Source organism: Aspergillus neoniger, assembly GCF_003184625.1.
Source record: "Aspergillus neoniger CBS 115656 unplaced genomic scaffold BO87scaffold_5, whole genome shotgun sequence".
Taxonomy (NCBI): domain Eukaryota; kingdom Fungi; phylum Ascomycota; class Eurotiomycetes; order Eurotiales; family Aspergillaceae; genus Aspergillus; species Aspergillus neoniger.
In genome coordinates, this window is record NW_020291133.1 from 652,248 (window position 1) to 673,045 (window position 20,798).

Here is a 20,798-nt window from a genome sequence, read left to right on the forward strand (position 1 = left end):
TGCAATTCGAGTGCTGGACGTCATCCGGATTCCTCGCTCAGTTGGCGGTCAGCGCTTCACCTGCCACCAACTCACTCATCTGCTGCACGGAAGTTCATTTGGATTAATGCCCCATTGATCCTTTGCTGTTGGCAGAAAACCAACTGTGATTGTTGTGTGACTTTGGGCTCTTCTTCCCGTCTTGTCCCGCTCGCCAGCTGCTCGTCCCAGCATTTGTCCAGACCACCGGAAGCTACTATAGAACGATCGACCGAACCCCCCTTGTGGCCCCGCGCGCTATCGATTTGATTTCCATCTTTCCTCACATCTCCCATTCTCTTGTTTTCACAACTTCCCTCTGTTCGTTGTAATTCCTCACGACACCTCACATATCGCCCATAATGAACTGGCTCAAGTCAACGTATGCTTGCTCTTCTTTTCACTCTGCTGAATCAGCTGATATACATGTTTTTGTTTGCTAACTGAAATCCCCCGCCTCTAGTCTCGCTTCCGTTGCCGGTACGCAGGAGCCCATCTATGGGCCTGAAGCCATTCAATCTGTCGCCCGCCAGGCCCAAGAGACTCCTTATACCGAGCTCAGCAAGAATGACCTGCGCTGGCGCGCTTACCAGTACACCAATGTCGAAAACAAGGTCTTCTACATCATGGCCGATGATGGTACCTTGGCAATGGTTCAGCTGATCTACAGCAACATCGTGTGAGTTGCACCTTTACTTACCAATGATTCAACATCGCCTCACTCTCGTCTCATCTTCTAATGCTGCTCGTGCTCCCACAGAGGTCTCCACACCACCGCTCAGTTCACATCGAAGATCTTCAACCTCAAAGGCGATGGACCCCACAACTGGCACTCGGATCCCCTGTCCAACTTCATGTTCGATGAAAGCATGCTCTCCTTTGGTGCCGACAACCTCGCTGTCCAACTCAACGAGGATGGCGATACTTATACCATCAAGTCCGCTGTGAACGACGATAGTCTGGTGAACCTGACATTCAAGCGCTCTTCCCCTGGTTTCATGATCGGCAAGGACGGCACGTCCTACTTTGGCACCGACCCCGAGAACCCATGGGGTTCGATGAGCCATGCCTTCTGGCCCCGATGTGCCGTTGAGGGTACCATCACGACCAAGGAGAAGACGTATGACCTCACGGGTCGGGGAATGTTCATCCATGCTCTTCAGGGCATGAAGCCTCACCACGCGGGTAAGCTTCTCTCCACGCCGACATCTGAAAGAGCGAAGTTTCTGACATTTGCATAGCTGCGCGGTGGAACTTTGTCAACTTCCAGACCCCTACCTACTCCGCCATGATGATGGAATACACCACCCCTCCGTCGTACGGATCGACAACGGTCAACGTCGGCGGTATCGTCAAGGATGGAGAGATCATCTATGCTGGTATTAACAACAGTGCCACTCACACCGACTCATCGCAAGATGCTGAAAGTGACTGGCCTGAGCCCAAGTCCATCAAGTGGGTCTGGGATGGCAAGTCTAAGGAAGGACAAGAAGTCTATGCGGAGCTTGACGGGGCTCTTGGCAACCGACTGGACCGGATCGACGTGATGGCGGAAGTGCCCGGCTTCATCAAGACCATTGCTGGCAGTGTCGCCGGCACGCGACCATACATCTTCCAGGTATGTGCTTTGAATCGTATGTCACTGGTGCAGCATACTAACTTCAACCCTAGTACTGCCCCCAGGAGAAGCTCTCTCTGAAGCTCAAGGTCGGCGACTCCGAAGTCACCGAGGAGGGAACCATGTTCTCCGAGGCCACGTTCATCTCATAGACCGATTCAGGTGCATATGGCATGGTTATGGACCCCATCGAAGGCGTTCTGAGTGTTGTTTGATATTTTCCCGTTGACGTTACCTATACGCTATGCTACGCAAATATCCATCCCTAATAGTTCATAAACCTCCCAGAGGGTATATCTAATGTTACTCAATCATGTCTTCCTCAACCTCATGCTTCACTGCACAGACCCGCTTGTTGCCATGACATTCCCCTTGGCCCCGTTTGCTTCATGCACCATGCACCGAGCACTAACACTCATGGCAACTGCACGGTGCATTCACTCAGTTCATGATGCAGTATATCAAGCCTCTCCCGATCTCATCATCCTGTTACTCTACAACTCGTCTCCAGATCACGTCTACCAGTCCCCCAGATCACCTCTGCAAGTTGTCTGTAGATACAGATCTAGTTACCATGGACCCGAGACTAGTAACGGACAGAAGAGGGAAAAGATTCCTCCCTAAGAAGCGATTTCGGTATCATATCCCCTCACGAATCTCTCTGTGGAGTTACGCTGTCCTACGTCAGTAGAACATACTAACAATGGATCCCACTGCAGCAAGATTTTGCGGAACAACATAGACGGAATCAGTAAGTCAAAACAATCAAGAAACGATACCACAAGTTTCCCACTAACAAAGGCTAGCCCGCCCCTCGCTCCGGTACGCAAACTCAATCAAACAGGCGTCTCCTAGGATAGCAACACGTGTACCATGAATAACACCACTAACTCATCGCTGATCTAGTCGTCTTGCCCGTCGCGGTGGCGTCATTCGCATTAGCGCTGATGTCTATCCTGAAGTCCGCAAGACTGTCAAGAACCGCCTAACTGAGGTACGTGGATTTGATATGTATATATCGGGAACTAGCAGCTGATTGTTCAAGATAATCCGGCAAATTCTTCTGGTCATGGAATCCTCCACCACTCCTGGCCACGAACGCAAGGTATGTTTTCGATGAAAATGTCAGTTTATTAGATGGCTTGGACAACATGAACTGACATCACTACTTCTAGGTTGTCCGTACCACAGATGTGAGCACCCAGCATACTACCTAGTTCATATGCGTATACTGACATAAGATGGCGAAGGTCGTTTTTGCATTGAACAGAGTAAGTAAATCCGGTTACTTGGATCTGCCTCCACTTCCAGTCTCGTCAGACGGACATATACTAACATTTTCCACTGAAATAGATGGGTCATACTCTCTACGGATTTGGTTAGAACCGCTCTTCATGTACAAAGACCAACACGGAAAGCCCATGTTCGTGAGAGCATGTGCCCAACGCTTGTCAACAATCCTTCACCAGAGAAACTTCCTGCTTTATCAGGCGCATGCTGTATTAGCAGGCTTGATTGAGGATGGTGACGGTGCCTTTACAGCTACATTCCGGTTGGTTTGCACGAGAGAGCAATGCAGGATCTGCAGCAAGCTCGATCATGTCATTCATGGATAACCAGGTCAACTTTCAACCTTAAATCCCAATATGTCTCGTTATTCTGGTGCTGTCATCTGGTGATGTCATCCATGACTCCTTTCGATTGGCATATTATCTAGTCCAGCACGTGATTGTTGAACTTCTCGGAGTTTTTTCGTTTTGTTGCTATTTCTGAATTGGTTGTTCGTCGGAAGGAAGAATTGACCTGGTTTACATTGGGATATGTTAATGAGACTGGATTAAGACCTGCCATGGAAGACATATAATAGTAATAGTAGTATGTTTCTAATGTAGGGTATGTTGTAAGATGTGATGAGGATAGGTATTGTAGTCTACTTCCTTAGAAGTAGGACGGAAGCAGGCAAGTCTCAATGGCTGTCCATCGAAGATGGTAGGTAGTCTAATGAGCATGAGCACCGACTGGATGGTAAAAGCATCGATTCCACCATGTGTAACCCCATGTTTTTTTTTTTTTTTTTTTTTTTTTTTTTTCGCATAGCACAGATATAACCTATCAACAATCTTAATTTGGCACCAACCATCAACTACCTACATACATCAAATATACTACACTACCATCTGTCGAGAACAAACATCCCGCCACAGCAAGTTAGAATAAACTTCCAAGCCGCCTAAAAACCAACCGAACACGATGCCATTGACTATTATCTGATAAGCTTAATATTTAGCAGAAGCAAGCTAGCAGTGGTTCTCCATCCTTCATTCAGTACTCCCCAGCTAACCTGCTGGGAATAGGTTTTGTGAATAGGTAGAATTCTTCTCACTCTTTAAACTTCACAGTAGTACTCCTTCTCTTCACCGTGCTGGAAGTGCATTTAGTCTGTAGCAGCAATATAAATATCCCCTTCCAACCCGCTTTGCTTCTCCTTCTTCTCCATCTCTATATCCAGCTTTGGGGCTTATTATATATCTGAATAGAATACTAGTAATACTACTATCAAGAAGAATCAATCTAGCTATATGATATATATGTATATATGGTACTGTACTACAACCAGGAGTCATGAACTGGCAGGGATGCAAGAGATATCCCGGATGATGAGCTTGGTGCTCGCTATCCTCAGAGAATGTTTCATTGCTGTCACATGATTCTGTTCCTCCATATATATATGGTTAGGAAAATAATATTTTTATTAAATAGTATACTGCCATCATCTCTAGTATAGCTTCGAGGACCCCTCATCCTCCGTTACGACAACAATTAACCTAATCATCATACAAACACTACGTGTGGCTGCAACAATTGCACTGGTCTCAAATGAATACGATAATCATATATGAGTCCCAGATATCCTGCCCCGCCCTCCCAAAAAAAAGAAATTGATCACACAGGATTTGACAGGGTGCCAGCATCGAGTATGGAAAGTTCATTACAGCTCGGCGTACTCTTCTAGTCCAGGCAATCTCTCACCCTAGCCTCCTCCACGCAACTCTCGAGGAGCGCCAGTTTTACGAGAATGTGCATTTCTCGCCCGGTGATACTGGATATATCAGCTGGATTTCCGCATTGAAAAACTTCGTGAGTGCCATCAAGGCCGTTGCCGGAATGCAGTAATTATCCCGACATTCGACTGAATAATATCGCAGATCACAGGACCTATATGCAGAAGCCTAACCAAAATAGATCTGGAATCGATCTAATGCACTGCCTACTATGAGCATCCTATTGACATACCTGCTACACTAAACCCCTTCCTGGCTTAGGGTAAGTGGCTACATCTACGGAGTTCTGGGAAGAGATAACGGTCTTTACACTCGATGCAGGCCAACATTCTTTGGGATGATTATATATTATAATGGAATCATAGTAGGCTCACCAAGAAGAGCAACAAAGGACTGATGCAGCTATTCAAGCTCGCTTCAGAGGACGATTGGCGCGAGTGGCTGCAATCAGACTTTGTAAGCCCTACTGGATTGAGGTCTGGCAATACTTGGCCCAAAACCCTACTAATAATAACCAGAAGGACATATCTAAAATATATCATATGTTTTAGATATGCTCAGAACACATATCGGGTAGAAAACATTGCTACTACCATACAACATATTCATCGATCTGAGGAGTACAAAAATTCCATAGAGGATATACAGGCATCGTCCTGGAGGAAAGTCACACTATCTGAACATCACTCTACAAGAAGTGGCCGAGATGGTAGCATGGGTGAAGCATTCCCCATGTGTGGGGGTCGCCAATAGCTGAATATATCAGAAAGACCAACTGGGAGAAAGAGAGAATTATAAATATATATACGTCTCGGTCTCTGAATACGACCCTGGGTGGTTGGGGTACATGCAGGAGGTCCAGGTTGTACCATTATATTTCGCATGCTGGATTTGCCTACATGCGGCGAAACGGAATATGGAACATTATATCTGCAGGAGGATTGAAGAGCTTCGCTTGGAAATTGATCACGCATTTACTCATCTAACTTCTCGGATATGCATGTTTGCCACAATATTGTGGAGATCTTCGGAACATCGGCGTTCTACTATTCATGCATCTATACAACAACCAAATAACTTACACTTACTCATCCAGACTTTGCCGCAACACATCAGACCTATTCATTCCCAAAGGACCATACAAATTAGGAAAGTTGCACCATAGATCTCACGCAACGCTGGCATGACCAGGATTCATCCTTCAAGAACCCTACGCCATATTACCTTCCAGGACATGGGTTTCGTCAACACTATCGACTAGGAAGTCAACCACAATACGCTTCCTACTGGGAAAAGAACCGGAAGGTCCTCACCCTGTACAACAAAGATCCTCTTGTACCCAAATTTCGGTGGGTTATGCAGAACCTACGCAAATTGGTCTTGGGCGGCTCGTGGCTGGGCTTCATCATGCTAGAAGCCTTGGTCACCGTGATGGACATAGGGTAAAGTGTTGCCGCCACTAAGAGAGGCCTTCTCATCCCAGCATTTCTTAGAAAGCTCCGGGAAAAAGAAGTTGTTGTTCAAGAAGACGAAGTGAAATTGTTTTACCGAAAGCTCATGAAGCCGCCTCAGAATGGTCTCGAGCAAGATGCCCAACAACTATCTAGTAATGCTTGAGGGCTGACCTAAGATGAGGTTAATGGTTGGAATACTCCACGACCAAGTCCTGCTAAACAAATGAAAAGGCACTGGTCTGGACGAATTCTGTCTAGTCTGACCGCTCCTCTGACCGCTAAAAGCGGCAGAACCTCGTCGACCTCGCTGCGAAAAGTGCGGATATAGGCGGATATTAGCGGATATATTTTTAACAACTCTGAAACGAAGAGTCAGCATTCTGTATACTTTTTGACCGCCTTGGAGCAGGGTGGCAGAATCTGGTACTTGAAACAAAATATCATTCCTCTCCAGTCGATAGTAGTCGTTGATATGCAAGTCTACTTCAGAATCATTATGGATTGTCCTGGTTCATCAAGGCTTGTGGTGAGCGGCTCAATCTGGCTTATCTCGTGAGTTTGAATCAGTGCCTTTCCTATAGGATTGCAGGCGTGACTACTAACTACATACGCGACAGATGTCTTTCACATTGGTGGGCTTCTTAGCAGCGTTACTAACAATATATCTTTGGCAGAGAATGGATCTACCGACAGAGGACATATTAAATAATACCTCAGGAAACCGCGTAGGGAACGTCCCTCTCCAACTAAAGGCACTGCGTCGCCTAACAGCATGTTTCATAAATACTGCGCATGAGGATGCTCCCATGGTAAAGGAAATTCCAACTGAATACCAGCTTATACGATGTTCGAGGGAATGCACCCTACCCATGAGGTTGATCTCATTCCCAGTGTACTCCACCTGCAAGTGGGAAACGATTATTGGAATTCATCTTACGGAACAGTCTCCACCAGTCATAGATACTGGCACTACGCTATCGTCTGATCGACATCCAAGGGCGTACATTGATAATCATATCTCCCTTCCCAAACCCTTCAGTGGGTTATTAACAGAAGTCAAGGAAGAACCTTGTGCTAACACACCACTGTTATGAGACGCGAATAGCCAGGTTGTCCTTGAATGAGCTGATGATTTGTCTTATTACAGTCGTTATAATAGACTCCGCACTGAAACTGCCCAAAGCTCCCTCAAGGTTAGATAGCCGATCGAGGGTGTTTCTGTAGGGTAATATACCCGCATACACTGCGGTTCTCACTACTCGATGTGGAGTCCACCTTACTCCGGGGCCTGGACACAGTCGACAAAGACACTCTTACCGAAGCCCTACGAACCACTAGAAAAGACCTCAAAAAATGATCTTGCTGGTATCTAGGCGATACATATAACGGCTTTCCCCTTCATTCATCCAATTATATATAGAGAGAAGGAGAAATAGAGACTATCTTACCATTCAAGATCGCCAAGGCATGTTCCACGGTGAGCAATCCCGCCAGACTACCCTTTCCTTCGATTGATGTTTTACAAATGCAGTGGAAGTTGACCAGGGCGTTGGCTCTGAGTGGTGCTGCAGAAGCCCCTGAAGACTTTGACTCTGATAATGATTACCTGGAAGGAGAAGAAGATGTCCTGGTACGACAAGAAGAGGAGAACGAGGACAATAAGTAGGAACAGGAAGAAGACAAGGAAGAGGAGGAGGAGAATAAGAAAACACAAGGTTTCATGCAGGTTCGACCATGCGGCACTGCGCCTAGGGAAACTCGCCGGTCTGGGGAGAATCGCCCGCCAAGGGATGTTCAACATAAGGTGCACGAAGAGGCATCGGAGCAAGGGCTAGCTCTCCGGGTTTCTGCTGAAAGGCGGACATTCGAGAAGTATTCGCTGAAATACAGGGGTTCATAGATAGGGCATTGTTTATCTGAAGCTAGACTTAGCATTGGTTGGTAGAGGATGTTTAAGCATTGACAGTTTGCCTGCTGGGAGTAATGTGTGTTTCTAGCATGGATTTACGCTAAAAGATCAAGCTACAATGTAAACCGTGCTTGTCTGTGGTCTTCCTGGGGGGTGCCCGTTACTCTAGTGAACCTTGCAAAGTAGCAGCAGTGGTAGCAGTAAACATACAATTAAAAGAAATAGAGTAGACCAACAATCTAAAATTGAACGCAATGTAAGATCTATTAAATACAGGATAAACAAGCGATGTCACACAACTCCAAAATTCTGTTATCACACCTCAATCAAGCTTCAATCATCAACTGCTCTCCCTCATCCAACAGCGTCGTCACTCTAGACAGATCCGAAATCATCTTATTACCATGTCCGACCAGGAGTAATTTCTCCGCATTAGCCGGCAGACCCAAGTACGTCGGGGGTTCACGCTCCGGCAGCTTATTGACCCATTCCACAAAGTCCCGAATGCTTGTTCCACCAGGCAGGGTAAGACAGTCGTCGTTCTCGACACCAGAAACGATCTTGTGCTCGTCCTCGAAAGCGGCTGGTGTAAGAAGATTAGTCACCAGGCTCTCGAGCTGCTTAAAGTCGGCGAAGTCATCGACCTTGCCGCCGTAGGTCTCGGTCACGAGGGTGCGGATCATGTCCCAGGGCAGTTTCTGAGGAGCGACGTTGGATCGGCCTTGAGCAATGGTATCGACCCAGTAGTCGATGATGTGAGCGGAGCATTCGTACTAAAGTGATAATGTTAGTGGGATGCTGTGAAAAGGGGGTTGAGGTGGTTGACTTACATCACTGTCGTTGAACTCCCAGAATCCCTTCCAGCCCAGGCTTGGGGCGTAGCGGAGTCGCTCCTGCACCACTGCGTGCAAGAAGCACAGAAGAAGATAGACACGAGCCTTTTCGACCGGTGCCTTGGAGGCCCGGGTAGACAACGAGGACAGAGAATCCTTCATGTTGGCGCGCACACCAGCAGGCTGCTCGTACATGAGCACGCGAGAAGCACGGAGGAGGTTGACTGGGATCTTGGGACTCGATTCCATCGAAAGGAAGAGTCTGAAGTCCTTGTGAGGCTTGAGGGACTCGAGCCTCTTCTCCAAGCTTTGCAGCCATGACGGCGCCAGGTGTACGTTTTTGACTTGAACCCAGTTACCTGCGGCAGCTGCATTGCTGATTGCCTTATCAGCACTCTCAAGACCTTCGTTCGAACCCATAGCGATGTTGGCACAGGTTGCGTTCATGCGCTCGACAAGAGCATCGACCTTGTAACTGGCATCGAAACCAGGGCTGGAGCTGAGGGCAATTGGCGTGGTTGCTGTGACTTGGCTAACAATGTCCTTCAAGTCGGTGCTTCCCCCGAAGAGCTCTCTGCCAAAGACGGCCTCGATGAAGCGCTCCGCAGTTGGCACGAACCTGTCCATTCTGCAGAGCTTCACAAGCAACAATGAGCGCAGCAGCCTGTCAATGTTCTCTGTAGTCTCTTCCCAGACGACAGGGATCAAGTTCTCCGCGAGCTCATCGCTAAAGAACTGCTCCCATTGCTCTGATGGGATCGTAGGGAAGATCGACTTGTAGAGCGACATATTGGCAATCTTGTTCAAGACCTGCTCCTTGAGTTCAGGTGAAGTTGACAGGTCCACGCTCTCCATGGACTCATCAAGGATCATATCAATGATCCTCTTGTCCATAGGGTAGGGGGCTGCTTGGGCAAGAAGCATAGCAAATGTGATGCGGTCCTTCTGGATCAGTCCCAATGAAGTACGCTGGTAAGTTGTCACGAAGAGGTCGCGAAGAATGATCTGCACGCGTGCAGCGTGGTCCTTTTCTTGAGCGAGGCGCTTGTTCTGGTAGAGAACAGAGTTGAAGATATCAACGAAAAACTGCAGGGAGAACTGGTAGAAATGGTTGACATGGTGCAGTTGCTCCAGGACTGCGAAAACAGCACTGCAAGAACGGGCAATGATGCTGTAGTTGAGCGTGATATTTTCAACTTCGGTCATGACTCCCTCGGTTTCCACCATCTTCTTGGAGATTTCTGCTGCCTCCTTCTTCAGAGTCTCCAGGGTCTCGATGACATTGTCATCGTCAAGAATGTTACCGCGCGACTCGTTCAGTGCTTGCAAGAGTCGCTTCTCGAGCTGACGCAGGTGGATCTTGAACTCGCCCTGCAACTTGACCAGATCGGTACGACGCGCGTCTACATCTGGACGCTCGAACTTTAGGACCTCGTTGAGAGACTGGGTCTGCAAACTGCTCTGCGTGACAGTGAAGTTGACAAAGGTTGTGCGACTGCATACGTCCGGTGGGAAGGTGGCAGAAGGATCTCTCGTCGACAAGAAGAGCTTGAAGGATGGCGAGAAGTCGATCTCCTGCTTTCCGAGTTGAATGAGAACACGGCCACCCGTCTTCTGGTATTCCTTGTTGAGAACGTGGTTGAGAATAGGATCAAGATGCTCAGCATCCTGGATGAGGATGGGGTTTCCGAAACGCAAAGCACTCTCCAGTTGCTTGACAAACGAATCATCCAAGAAGCTAGTAACAGTGAGCTTCCTGTCGGTGCTCTCCTTCTCCAAGAACTCGGTGACACGGCCCGAAGGATCGATGATCAAGGGGTACCGGTTGTAGCGTTTCAGAACGATGGCGTTCTCGGTGCAAAGGTCATCAACCGGCAGCGAGTGATCCTGCCAAGCCAAACGTTCATCGGCATTGGACAAGTACTCGGTAATCGGGTTGTGTGGCTTGAAGTTGATGCCCGCTTGGGTCAGGTGAGTGACCCATTCATCAATCATGGCCTTACGGAACTGTTGATCGTAGAAACCAGCATAAGCAAGGAAGGCTGCCGCAATGAGGACATCTCCAACAAGAGTGCTGATTTGAGTTTCAAAAGACCTGCTTCCCTCCTCCCAACGGGTCCGCTCTGATGACAGACTGTCGAGCAAGCGCACACTTCGATCAACCTTGAACTGCACTCTGGACATTTCCGTCTTGATCGCTTGAGTTTCGCTAATAAGTGCAGCATATTCAGCCTTGTATGTAGCGATACTGTCTTCAAGACCCTTGATGGTGTTCTCAATGGTTTGGGCCTCGGCCTTGGTCTGCAGGGCTTGTTCCTCGAGCTGATCAACCTCTTCACGCAGAGGTCCAACACGGTCCAAGATCTCGGAGTAGTTCACCTGAGCTTCGACCCATTGCACCAAAGGACCGCAAGCCTTACTAGCCCGGTTGACTCTCTCATAGGTGAAGTCTTCCTTGGAAAGGAATTCGTTCCGCATCTTGATCCTGTGATTCCTAGTCATCTGTCTTTCGTTGTCGTAGTTGACGATGCTAGCAATGAAGTCATCTCTTCTTATAATACCCTGAATCGTCTTCCAGCTGTCGACCTTGTGGCCAAGCAGGGTGCAGACGGCTTCAAGTGCAAGTCGAACGCTAGCAGGAGGATTACCCATGGAACGGACTTCAGTAAGATGCTGACGCTTAATGTTGCTGACACTCTTCTGAGCCTCAATGACGGCAGGCTCAGCTTTAGCAAGGTCACTGAGCACAACTTCCCTTCGGGAAGCCACTTCCTCCTCCTGCTTCTCCAAAGCAGCTTGGACCTCGAGAGAAACTGCTTTACGTTGTTCTGCCTCTCGCTGGTCTGCGACCATCTTCTGTAATTTCTCGTTTGCTTCCGTGTCCTTCTTCTCCAGCTGCGTCTTCTTCTGGGCAAGACTGGCTCGAAGATCGCTGACCTTATCGACAGTATCTCTCAGTTTTTCGAGACCAACGTTCAAGTGTCTCTGCTGTTCCTCGAGGTCTTCGCGCTTCTCGTTGAAGAGCTTCACGTACTGAGCAACAAAGTCGAGGTAGTGGCGCGGAGTCAAAAAAGTCGTGCGTCCTTGTTGCTTCTGCAAACGCTGGTTGAATCTTTGCAGCGAGTAATGGATGTAAACCATGGCGTTGATGACTGTGTCTCTATGAGAGGCTGGCAGGCTCAACTCGCGGTAGGCCACGGGGATACTGTCAGGAGCAATAAAGTTCGGCTTATCCAAGTCGACGGATTGCGTGAGTTCAGAGCCAACTTGGAAGAGAGCCTGGTCTGACCAATCGCCCATCCAGTTGAGTACACATCTGTTGAACAGGGCAGGACTGGTTGCAGCCTTCGAAGAAAGGCCTTCCTCGGGGGGATTCATCGTGAACACGACATGCAGGTTCTTGACGATCTGGGAAGTGAACCACTTGTAGAGTTCCTCTTGTGTGTCGAGAAGGAGACCTTGGCGTTGGGCTCCCTCCTTGCAAGCGGTCATCAAAGACGAGAATTCGTCTCCTTCGAACAGACCAGGCACCTCCGCGTTTGCAAGCAGTGTGTTCATGCGTTCCAGGAAACCAGAATCGAGGACGTTCGATTCGTCCATGATGAAACAAATCTTTTCGCCCTTGCAACCGGCGCGACGAAGTACGGTTCTCAGATCGTCATCGAAGTCTTCAGATGAATATTTACCATGCACCTTGATCTGGAACACCTTCAAACCGTTCATCCAAGCAACGAAACGAGACAGCGTTGTCTTACCACTACCACTAACTCCAATGAGAATGAGGTGACCCTGAGGCTGGCGGAAGACACGGTCGATGCGCAACGCATGCTCCAGGACATCATTGAACAGCACGAGGGGAACGTCGACCTCTTCGTCACAGAATGTCTTCAGACGAGCCTTGACAAAATCACGCAGTCTCTCCTGTTCAACAGGCACGTAGTTCTTAGACAGCCAGTTAGAGAACAAGATCGGACCCTTCAGAGCCTCCTGGTCATCAATGGTGGGGAAATTATCGAGGGCAATGCGCCGAACAGCGTCTGCGGTCCAATTCCTCTCGTCTTCCGTAACCAGACGATCCTGGAACAGTCGCAGAGCTTCGTGCGCCCAGATGCGAACCAGTCCTTCAACAGAGAGAGTCTCGAGGGGCTTGATAGCTTCATACACACCACGCACCCATCTCGTAAGTTCACGAGGCGAGTAAACATAATGAGGCTGAATCTTGGGTGTGAACCTAGCTTGAGACTCCAAATAGAATTGCACCATGGCCTTGGTAAGGGATTCAGAGTATCCGCGCAACAAAGGAAGGATCTTCAGAATGGCCGAGTTGAACGTTCCGTAAATCTGGTTCAACGAAACCTCTCCTGGGTAGTCGACCATGACCAAAGGAGCATGGCGCAGGAATCTCTCTGCCATGGCTGTACGTCCAGCATCGGTGGGAGGGTTACAGGCGCCCACGAACTGAATGCGGTCCAAGGTAACCCAGGTCTTGTCCGATGTTCTCCAGAAGCCGTTCTGCTCGACCAGTTGCCTCAAGAAGGAGATTGCGCGTTGGGTTCCGTAACGGTCAGGAGCTGGAAGGTTGATCTCGTCACAGAAGATGACCAACCAGCGACCGATCTGGTTAGGGGACATCACGACTCCATTCAGCGTCTTCTTGTATTCACAGTACTGTTCGAATGTCTTGATCAGGAGGTCAGGAGTGGTAGCACTCGAGAAGTTGAGGCCGACCACTTCCATGTTCGGAAGCTTACGGAGAGCAGCGAACAGAGTCATGGTTTTACCGGAACCTGGAGGACCGCAAAGCAGTAAAGGCTTGTGCTCGGCGAGCCAAGAGTACAGAACATCTTCATGACGAACAGTGTCCACAGTAGGAATGACCACATCGGTCTGTGTGATGGAGTGTGTGTTGATTTCGATAGTAGGAACCTGGGACTGCCAGCTCGCCCATTCGCACTTGGGCAGGGTGATATCGAAGTCAATGATGGATGCTGCACCATCAGGTGGTAGATCGGTAGTAGTCAATGCAGACACGAACTGTCCGAAAGACTGGCGATCCGCAAGGGGACAGTCACCAGTGAATGACCAAACCAGCGCAAGAAGAAGCTTCTTAGAGATATAGGCCTCGATCTGGTCGTAGTCAAGGGGGAAGTCGACATGTTGGATGTTATACTCGAGAACATTGCGGCAGGCCTTGTTCAGAAGACTGAACAAAGTGTTGAGGGCGCGGATGAAAGTGTACTCCATAATATGGTTGTACTTCTTAGCCTCCTCGAGGGCCTGCAGGACGAGGTCTTCGGTCTGCAACAAATGTTTAAGAATGGTGGCCAGCATATCCTGAGCATCCTGAGTCTTGATGGCAGCTTGACCAGAAGGAGCACTGTCGTCATCCAGGTCTTCAAAAGTCCGCGTTCTGAGAGACTCAACATAGTTCGAAATCATCATAGAAGGCGTGACAGTATCGTCATTGAACCAGACCATACCACAACGACTGACCGTCGCCAGTGTAGCGTACTTCAAGGTTTCGACTTCGAACATGATACGAACATTGGGCGGCAGATTGAGACGTTCACCGTTGGGAAGCGTCAAAAGCTTGTTATCATCAAGCACACTGTTCAAGTTTTCAACCCACTCTGGGTCGACATCACCATCAAACACGATCCAGTGCCGCTTGGAATCTTCGCCTCGAAGGTTGTCCACGATCTTTCTCAGAATGCCGGTAAACAAACCATCAGTCCATTCTCTAGTAGTGGCGTCCAGACTACCGTAGAGAGCTTCCTTAGACATGACCTTGGAGTCAATGATGTGGGAAACGCTTTCAACGCCCTCGGTACGCTGCAGTGCCTGAAGGAGTATCTTCCATGCGGCAGACTTTCCGGCACCGGACTTTCCAACCATCATAACACCATGATGGATGCTCTGGATCTGGTAAAGCTGCAACGCCTTGGTGATCCACATCTCGCTGTCGACAAAATGCTGTTCCTTGGCGATGTCGCGGATTGCGGCCGTAAGTTTCTCGTAGTTCGCTGGCACGTACTCCACACCGGCGAAGTCCTGCTTCTGAATCTCCAGCATCCTGTCCACATCTTCCCGAACCAGCTTAGGAGCAATGGTCTCCCGAAGACTCTGGACGATGATCTGGGGCTCGATAACTTCATCAGGTCCCAGGTCCTCCTCGGAACTGGCGATTCTAGTACGCTTGAGTCCTCCGGAGCTGACGAGAACACTCTTCAGAGCACGAAGACCAAAGTCGTAGTGTGCCTGTTTCGACAGTTGAGTAGAGCAGTGGTCGAAGAAGGGCACGGTCTGCTTCGACAAGTGCTTGGCTTGCTTGAAACCTTGAGAAAAGAGCATGACTTCGGTGATCAACTCCTTGTCGGGCTTAGACATAGCAACGCTCCTGAACAGTTTCTTCAAGTTGTCCGGAAGGTTGGAACGTCCAGCGTAACCAGGGTTCATAGTAATGAAGATACCAGTGTTGGGGTTCACAGACAACCGTCTGCCAACCAGTTCGATCTGAGCCTTTTCATCAGTCTCACCATTCTTGAGACCAATCTGGATGTTTTGGATTTGCTGGGAAACAGCGGAGAGGATTCTCTCCTCGAGACGGTTGAACTCATCGAAACAACCCCAGGCACCGACTTGGCAGATACCAAGGAAGATTCGGCCCATAGCCTGGAAATCGAAGGTGTCGTCACAACAGAAGACAAGAGTGAAGCGTCCCAATTGAAGACCGAGCGCTTTAACAGACTCGGTCTTACCAGTACCAGCCGGTCCGTAAGGCGAACCACCAAGTCTCTGGCACAGTGCTTGGGTAAGTGTCAAGAAACAGCGATCCGTAAGAGGCGTGCGGACAAGACGTTCCGGAACTCCCAGGTATTCGAAGCCGTAGTTCAACTTCGCATTCGCCATATGAACGTACAGTCTTTGAAGGAAGTCCCCTTCGGCTTGGTAAACATAGCGCATCTGGAGGAGCCAGAGGTAGTGCATGGGTGTGGTAGCGTTCGCAGTAACAAGTTTGGAAATAACATCGCGCTGGTGAACGAACTCAGTGATCATATGCTCACACTTCTTTCGACTAATTGCATCCAGTTCACCAAGAACAGTGGCAGCGAGCAGCTCCAGAATCCGAACCTGGGCGTCGAACAAAGACTGAAGAGTGCTGCCACCGTTCTCCAGGCTTCTCTGGACAGCGCTGGTCCAAACAACCTGACTGGCAAGAACAACGATTTGCGCCGGGTAGTTGGCGAGGAAGTCGTTGAAAGCAGTCTGGTCAACTTCTGAGGCGTTGTAAAGCGGCTCGAACTGCTCCACGGCTTCAGCGAGAAGCTCGGCCAGCGTCAACTTCATGTTGGTCTCAATAGCAGTAAGCCAGTCGTTGATTCTGGGTGTTTTGACGAGGTTGACTTCCTTCTTCAAGCGGACCTCTTCGCCTTCCTTCGAAGTGAAGCCAACGATGTTGTTGTCGTCATCCATGAGAACACCAGACAGACCAGCGAACATCTTCTTGAAGTGCTTCGCCACCCGGACGATGTCGTTGGAGTTACCGATGATTTCCAGAAGATCCTCATCACCAACAAAGTAGAAGCGAGGGAAAGATACACGCTCGCGCTCAAGATACTCACCCAGCGCCTTCTGGATCTTGTTCAGCAGCTCGGCCAATCTTTCCAACGATTTCTGCACACCATTGATAGCCAGTACATCCAGTACAAAGGGAGACTTATACACCTTCTTCATTACAGCGAAGAATTCGGAGTTGATGTTTTGGAAGCGACTGGACTCAAGGGGAAGAAGGTGCTTGATGTCCGCGTTACCAGTGAAGACACCTTCAAGATAGACCCACTGTCTCTGGACATCGATCCAGACATCGAAGAGAACGTGCACTCTGTTCAACTTGTCTTCCCAGGAAGTAGCCTCTTCCTCGAACTCTTTGTAGTATGGAGAATGCTTCATCGCCTGAAGGGAGTTCAGGTTCTCACTGCACTTTGCGAACAAATCGTCGAACCCGCGAATGAGTCGGCACTTGTTCTGGTAGTTGATAAGGTCCAGTGAATAATTCTGCCATGTCTCACGGACGGACTTCAAGAACTCCTCCAGTGCCATCTCACCCTGCGCCTGCGCGATGATATCGCGTATAATAACCTCGCTCGCAGTAAGCTGGAGGTCCCACACATCACCGAGAGTCAGCGACACGAGAGAGAATCGCTTGCCTGGCTTCAGGGCCTTGTAGATCTTTTGCCAGTGTCTCTCACGGACGGCTTCGGACTTCATATCAGAGAGCAAGGGGTTGACCTTCAGCAGCTGACGCAGGACATTCTGAATATGTTCAAAAGCCGCGTATTGGCGCATCCGACTAGGCATTTCCTTGGTCATCTTGATCAAGCCATCGATAGATTGACGAAGCTTTCTCGGTTGCACGCTTGTCCAAAGCATGTCCCTAAGGTCATTAAGGCTCTTCCAGATAGTTGACAGAGCGGCCCAGACAGACATGAAATCCTGGACCTCTTCCAGGATCGCAGGCAGAGAAGATTCAACGCCGGCCGGGAGATCAAGAGCCTCTTTCGCCTTCGAGACCATTTCATATTCTGACTGAAGAGATTCGAGTCGAGACTGGAACATGCTCAAAGTACGAGATGCTTCTTCGGGAGGAATGGTACCAGACACGGGCTTTTCCTCGTTCCACTGGCTGATGACTTCTGTAATCTTGTCGCTGATGACCTTGTCCTCTGCTGAGATCTTTGCGCGCAATCCTTCTGTTTGGTCCTGGACAATCTTGCTCTTTCGTGCAAGCAATTCGTTCAGCGCGGCCCATTCACCATCGACGTTTTCGACGTGAAGCCAATCACTAGGGAACTGATAGCGTTGTCGCGCGAGTGTGGCCTGGCCTTGCCGGAAGAGGTCAACCTCCGGTTCCCAAACCTTTGCCTTGCGCTTGCATTGCTGAACAATCGTGATGAATGAAACCGCATGGGCCGTGGAGGCAGCCTCCAGGGTCTGGCCTTCAAGATCGCGTCGGGCAGCGGCGATTTCAGAATGAACCTCTCTCATCCGGCCACCGAGCTTGGAGCCGAATCTAAGTAAGATCTCATGCTGCCACTGGTCATACTTTGCATTAACCCGTGTCTGAACCTGCTCGTAATCGATCTTGATATTTCCGAACGACTTGCTCACTTCCGAAGTGTCGAACGTAGCACGGCTCTTGCGAATCTCCTGAAGTAGCTGGAGCCACTGAGACAGATCGTCACCCAGAATGTCATAGACTTGTTCGGACTGCAAGTCCCAGAGGGACTGGAACTGCAGCCACTTGTCGACATACGCAGATACTTCACTCAACCTCGATTCGACTACATTATAGACTTGACCCAACTCGTTAGTACAGTGCTGTGGGAGAGTGGCGAAGCATGCTTCAGACAACTGGACCTTCTGTACGTCAATTGAGATCTGATAACGAGACGACTTGATCTTCTCGAGGTTGCAAATCACACCAAGCCAGTTATCAAAGTGCGCGAACCAGCTCGCGCGAGCATACTGGAGCGGTGGGTCGAGATGGAGGAACTGGTTGCGCATGGAGATCTCGTGGGTGAGTTCTGGGAATTCGATGTTGTACGAGAGCGTCTCGCCTTCGCCTGTCTGTACTCCGCTGGATGTTTGAAGACTCTGCGAGCTGTAAGTTGCTTCCTGGAACGAGTTGATCCATTCGCGAATAGCACGATGAAGACGTTCGCGCAAGATGCCTTCGATCTTCTGGTTCAAGTTGGCCACCCAATAACCAAGGTTAACATAGTTCTCAAGGTTAAGCTTATCAACGGCAACTTGGATAGCGTCCAGGCGCTGCCTAAATGCAGCCGCTTCGTAAGGGCAAGTCTTGAGTTCATGGGTCGCCTTCTGGATGCTTTCGTTTATCGAAGCCAAAACAGCTGTCTTCGACTGGAGTACAGATGCCGACCCAGCGAACTCCCGAACGAATTGAACATGCTTGCTCTCGCCTCTGGTTGGGATGGCCGCGTCAATGGCTCCATTAGCCAATGCTGACTGCTTGACATGAAGTTCGTAGGAATGCACAAACGATTCCCAACGGAGAGGAACACCCTTTATGATCATACTTTGGGTGTCATTGACGTAGCCGTTCAGAAGAATGGCAACTTCAGTCATGGCCGCAATAGAGCGATTGGTCTGGAGCAAGGTTCTGACACTTTCCATCAAGCTAATGGCGTACGGGTACACACGCTTGGCTTCCTTCGAGATGTTGCTCACCGCGTGAGGTACCTGGAAGTTGAGCCAGATGAGGTTTCTGACCTCCTTGAACAGAGCAATAATCTGCGCGTCGAAATTGACGGTCAGCTCAAACGTATTTCCTGCGGCTCGGTTACGAATGATGTTGAAGAGACGTCCCGAGATCGTGATGTGCCGTCTTTGCACGTCATGTAGCCATGACTCGAAGACTGGTCGAGTATCCAACTTCTTCCGGAACAAATTGCTCTCGGCTAGAAGCTTCTGACCTTCGGAATGCAAGGCCCAGTCCTCTCCAAGCACGTTTGCTACCTTGCCCATGTAGCCATCCAATTGATGCTCAATCTGGCGTGCCCAGACGATAGCGCCTGATACGGGGGGCAGATCTCGCAATTGCGCCATAGCATGTGCTTCAGAGTGGCCATACTGTTGCTTGAACCGCTCATGCAGCGAAGAAATGTCCTGCTTGACATTCTCGATGAGCTGAGTTTGGTACTCGCCTATTGCACCGCGAATCTTCGGGCGGACGAGAAGAGCGTTGAACTTCGAGAAGACGCGGAACATCTCGTTTGCATTCTTGGCGGTAGCAAGACGATCACGCAGACGGGCAATGATCGAGTTCTCGACGCGGGAGGTACGTTCGTTGTACGCGATCTCCTCCTTGATCCACTGCTGAGTTCCTTCGGGAGAGACATCGAGCACATCCACGTTACGCAGAGCGGCATAAGCTTGCGCCACCTCTTCAACTGCGTCGACGTCGCCAATTTCCTCAACGATAACGGCCCCGTCAGAACCAGCTCCGGCAGCCGTATCTCCCGCAGTTGAAGTCTTCGGGCCAAGGACGTTGACGATCGTTCGCTGCAACTGCTCATGGTTGACGCGGAATGTGTTGATATATTTCAATCGTTCCTGCGTCTTCTCATGGCGCGCGGCGATTTTGATGGGGATGAACTTCTCGTTGCGGCGTCTAGTAGACTCTCGAGCGACATTGGTGAACTCCTTGAGGTTTTCGTCCCAAGTCCGCCAAATCGCACCAGCGGTCTTCATAAGGGAACGAAACTCACGGTAGTCCAAGTGCAAAATGGTCCGGCCATGGAGCAAGGAGTGGATCTGGTTGTCTAGGTCACCGGAGATGGCTTCCACAAGAGCAAGAGCACGCTTAATCGGGTACGGACAGATCTTCAACTTTTTGTTGAGATGGTTGAAGATCAAGTTGAGAGACTCTTGCACCTTCTGCAGGGTGGTCGCCGAGAGAAGTTCGTCGAGGGGGAAATCCCGCATGAGCTGATTGTATTTCTGCACAAGATCAGTTGCTTCGCGAAGACCTGTGTCGGCTACGAAACTGAGAGTGGCCTGGTAACGCTTCGCATGTCGGAGGATGTCCATAGTCAATTGGACTCCGTCACCCCGCAGCTGGTTCTCGATTCCTTCAAGTGCGGTTTCCATGGACAGCCAGAAATTGATCTCTTGGGCGGCCGAGTCGCTATCGGCATCGCGGGACATCTTGGTAATCGTCTGGATGGAGCGGATCCAGGCATTCACGGTGTTTTGAATACTGTTGACAAACGTACTGTTCTCCAGAATGGCGGGGTCAATCAGTTCTACTGAAGGCTTGACTCCGCGCTTTTCTGCATCGACCAGGGCAGCCTGGACCACCTCATGCAGTGGCAGGTTCAA

At 49.6% G+C, this 20,798-nt stretch overlaps 4 protein-coding genes across 4 annotated transcripts; 3 read left to right on the top strand and 1 right to left on the bottom strand.

The window, feature by feature from the left end:
* Nucleotides 1–44: 44 nt before the first annotated feature.
* On the top strand, nt 45–2,273 carry BO87DRAFT_373493 (survival factor 1 family protein). Its single transcript, XM_025622561.1, has 5 exons — nt 45–400; nt 482–697; nt 779–1,203; nt 1,260–1,636; nt 1,690–2,273. The coding sequence occupies exons 1-5, from the start codon at nt 381–383 to the stop codon at nt 1,786–1,788; spliced, it is 1,137 nt and encodes a 378-aa protein (XP_025483317.1). The 5' UTR covers nt 45–380; the 3' UTR covers nt 1,789–2,273.
* BO87DRAFT_187269 (uncharacterized protein) lies at nt 1,902–3,184 on the top strand. The gene is made up of 8 exons (XM_025618457.1): nt 1,902–2,272; nt 2,356–2,387; nt 2,443–2,458; nt 2,543–2,630; nt 2,682–2,741; nt 2,812–2,829; nt 2,887–2,907; nt 2,990–3,184. The coding sequence occupies exons 1-8, from the start codon at nt 2,085–2,087 to the stop codon at nt 3,017–3,019; spliced, it is 453 nt and encodes a 150-aa protein (XP_025483318.1). The 5' UTR covers nt 1,902–2,084; the 3' UTR covers nt 3,020–3,184.
* Nucleotides 3,185–6,615: 3,431 nt separating this feature from the next.
* On the top strand, nt 6,616–7,459 carry BO87DRAFT_187372 (uncharacterized protein). Its single transcript, XM_025618458.1, has 2 exons — nt 6,616–6,704; nt 6,770–7,459. The coding sequence occupies exon 2, from the start codon at nt 6,770–6,772 to the stop codon at nt 7,244–7,246; it is 477 nt and encodes a 158-aa protein (XP_025483319.1). The 5' UTR covers nt 6,616–6,704; the 3' UTR covers nt 7,247–7,459.
* Nucleotides 7,460–8,283: 824 nt separating this feature from the next.
* BO87DRAFT_373495 (dynein heavy chain) lies at nt 8,284–20,709 on the bottom strand. The gene is made up of 2 exons (XM_025622562.1): nt 8,892–20,709; nt 8,284–8,834 (listed from the first exon to the last, which is right to left on the bottom strand). Exons 1-2 carry the CDS (start codon nt 20,622–20,624, stop codon nt 8,388–8,390), a joined length of 12,180 nt encoding a protein of 4,059 aa, XP_025483320.1. The 5' UTR covers nt 20,625–20,709; the 3' UTR covers nt 8,284–8,387.
* Nucleotides 20,710–20,798: the final 89 nt, after the last annotated feature.

Excerpts from the sequence above, each read along its gene's own strand:
- BO87DRAFT_187269 (XM_025618457.1), top strand. The coding sequence starts at position 2,085 with ATGATGCAGTATATCAAGCCTCTCCCGATCTCATCATCCTGTTACTCT. Across the intron at positions 2,273-2,355 it reads CTCCCTAAGAAGCGATTTCG|CAAGATTTTGCGGAACAACA; the intron begins GTATCATATCCC and ends ATCCCACTGCAG. Across the intron at positions 2,631-2,681 it reads TCAAGAACCGCCTAACTGAG|ATAATCCGGCAAATTCTTCT; the intron begins GTACGTGGATTT and ends TGATTGTTCAAG.
- BO87DRAFT_373495 (XM_025622562.1), bottom strand. The coding sequence starts at position 20,624 with ATGTCCCGCGATGCCGATAGCGACTCGGCCGCCCAAGAGATCAATTTC. Across the intron at positions 8,835-8,891 it reads GGGAGTTCAACGACAGTGAT|TACGAATGCTCCGCTCACAT; the intron begins GTAAGTCAACCA and ends TTATCACTTTAG.
- BO87DRAFT_373493 (XM_025622561.1), top strand. The coding sequence starts at position 381 with ATGAACTGGCTCAAGTCAAC. Across the intron at positions 698-778 it reads CTGATCTACAGCAACATCGT|AGGTCTCCACACCACCGCTC; the intron begins GTGAGTTGCACC and ends GTGCTCCCACAG. Across the intron at positions 1,637-1,689 it reads CGCGACCATACATCTTCCAG|TACTGCCCCCAGGAGAAGCT; the intron begins GTATGTGCTTTG and ends CTTCAACCCTAG.
- BO87DRAFT_187372 (XM_025618458.1), top strand. The coding sequence starts at position 6,770 with ATGTCTTTCACATTGGTGGGCTTCTTAGCAGCGTTACTAACAATATAT.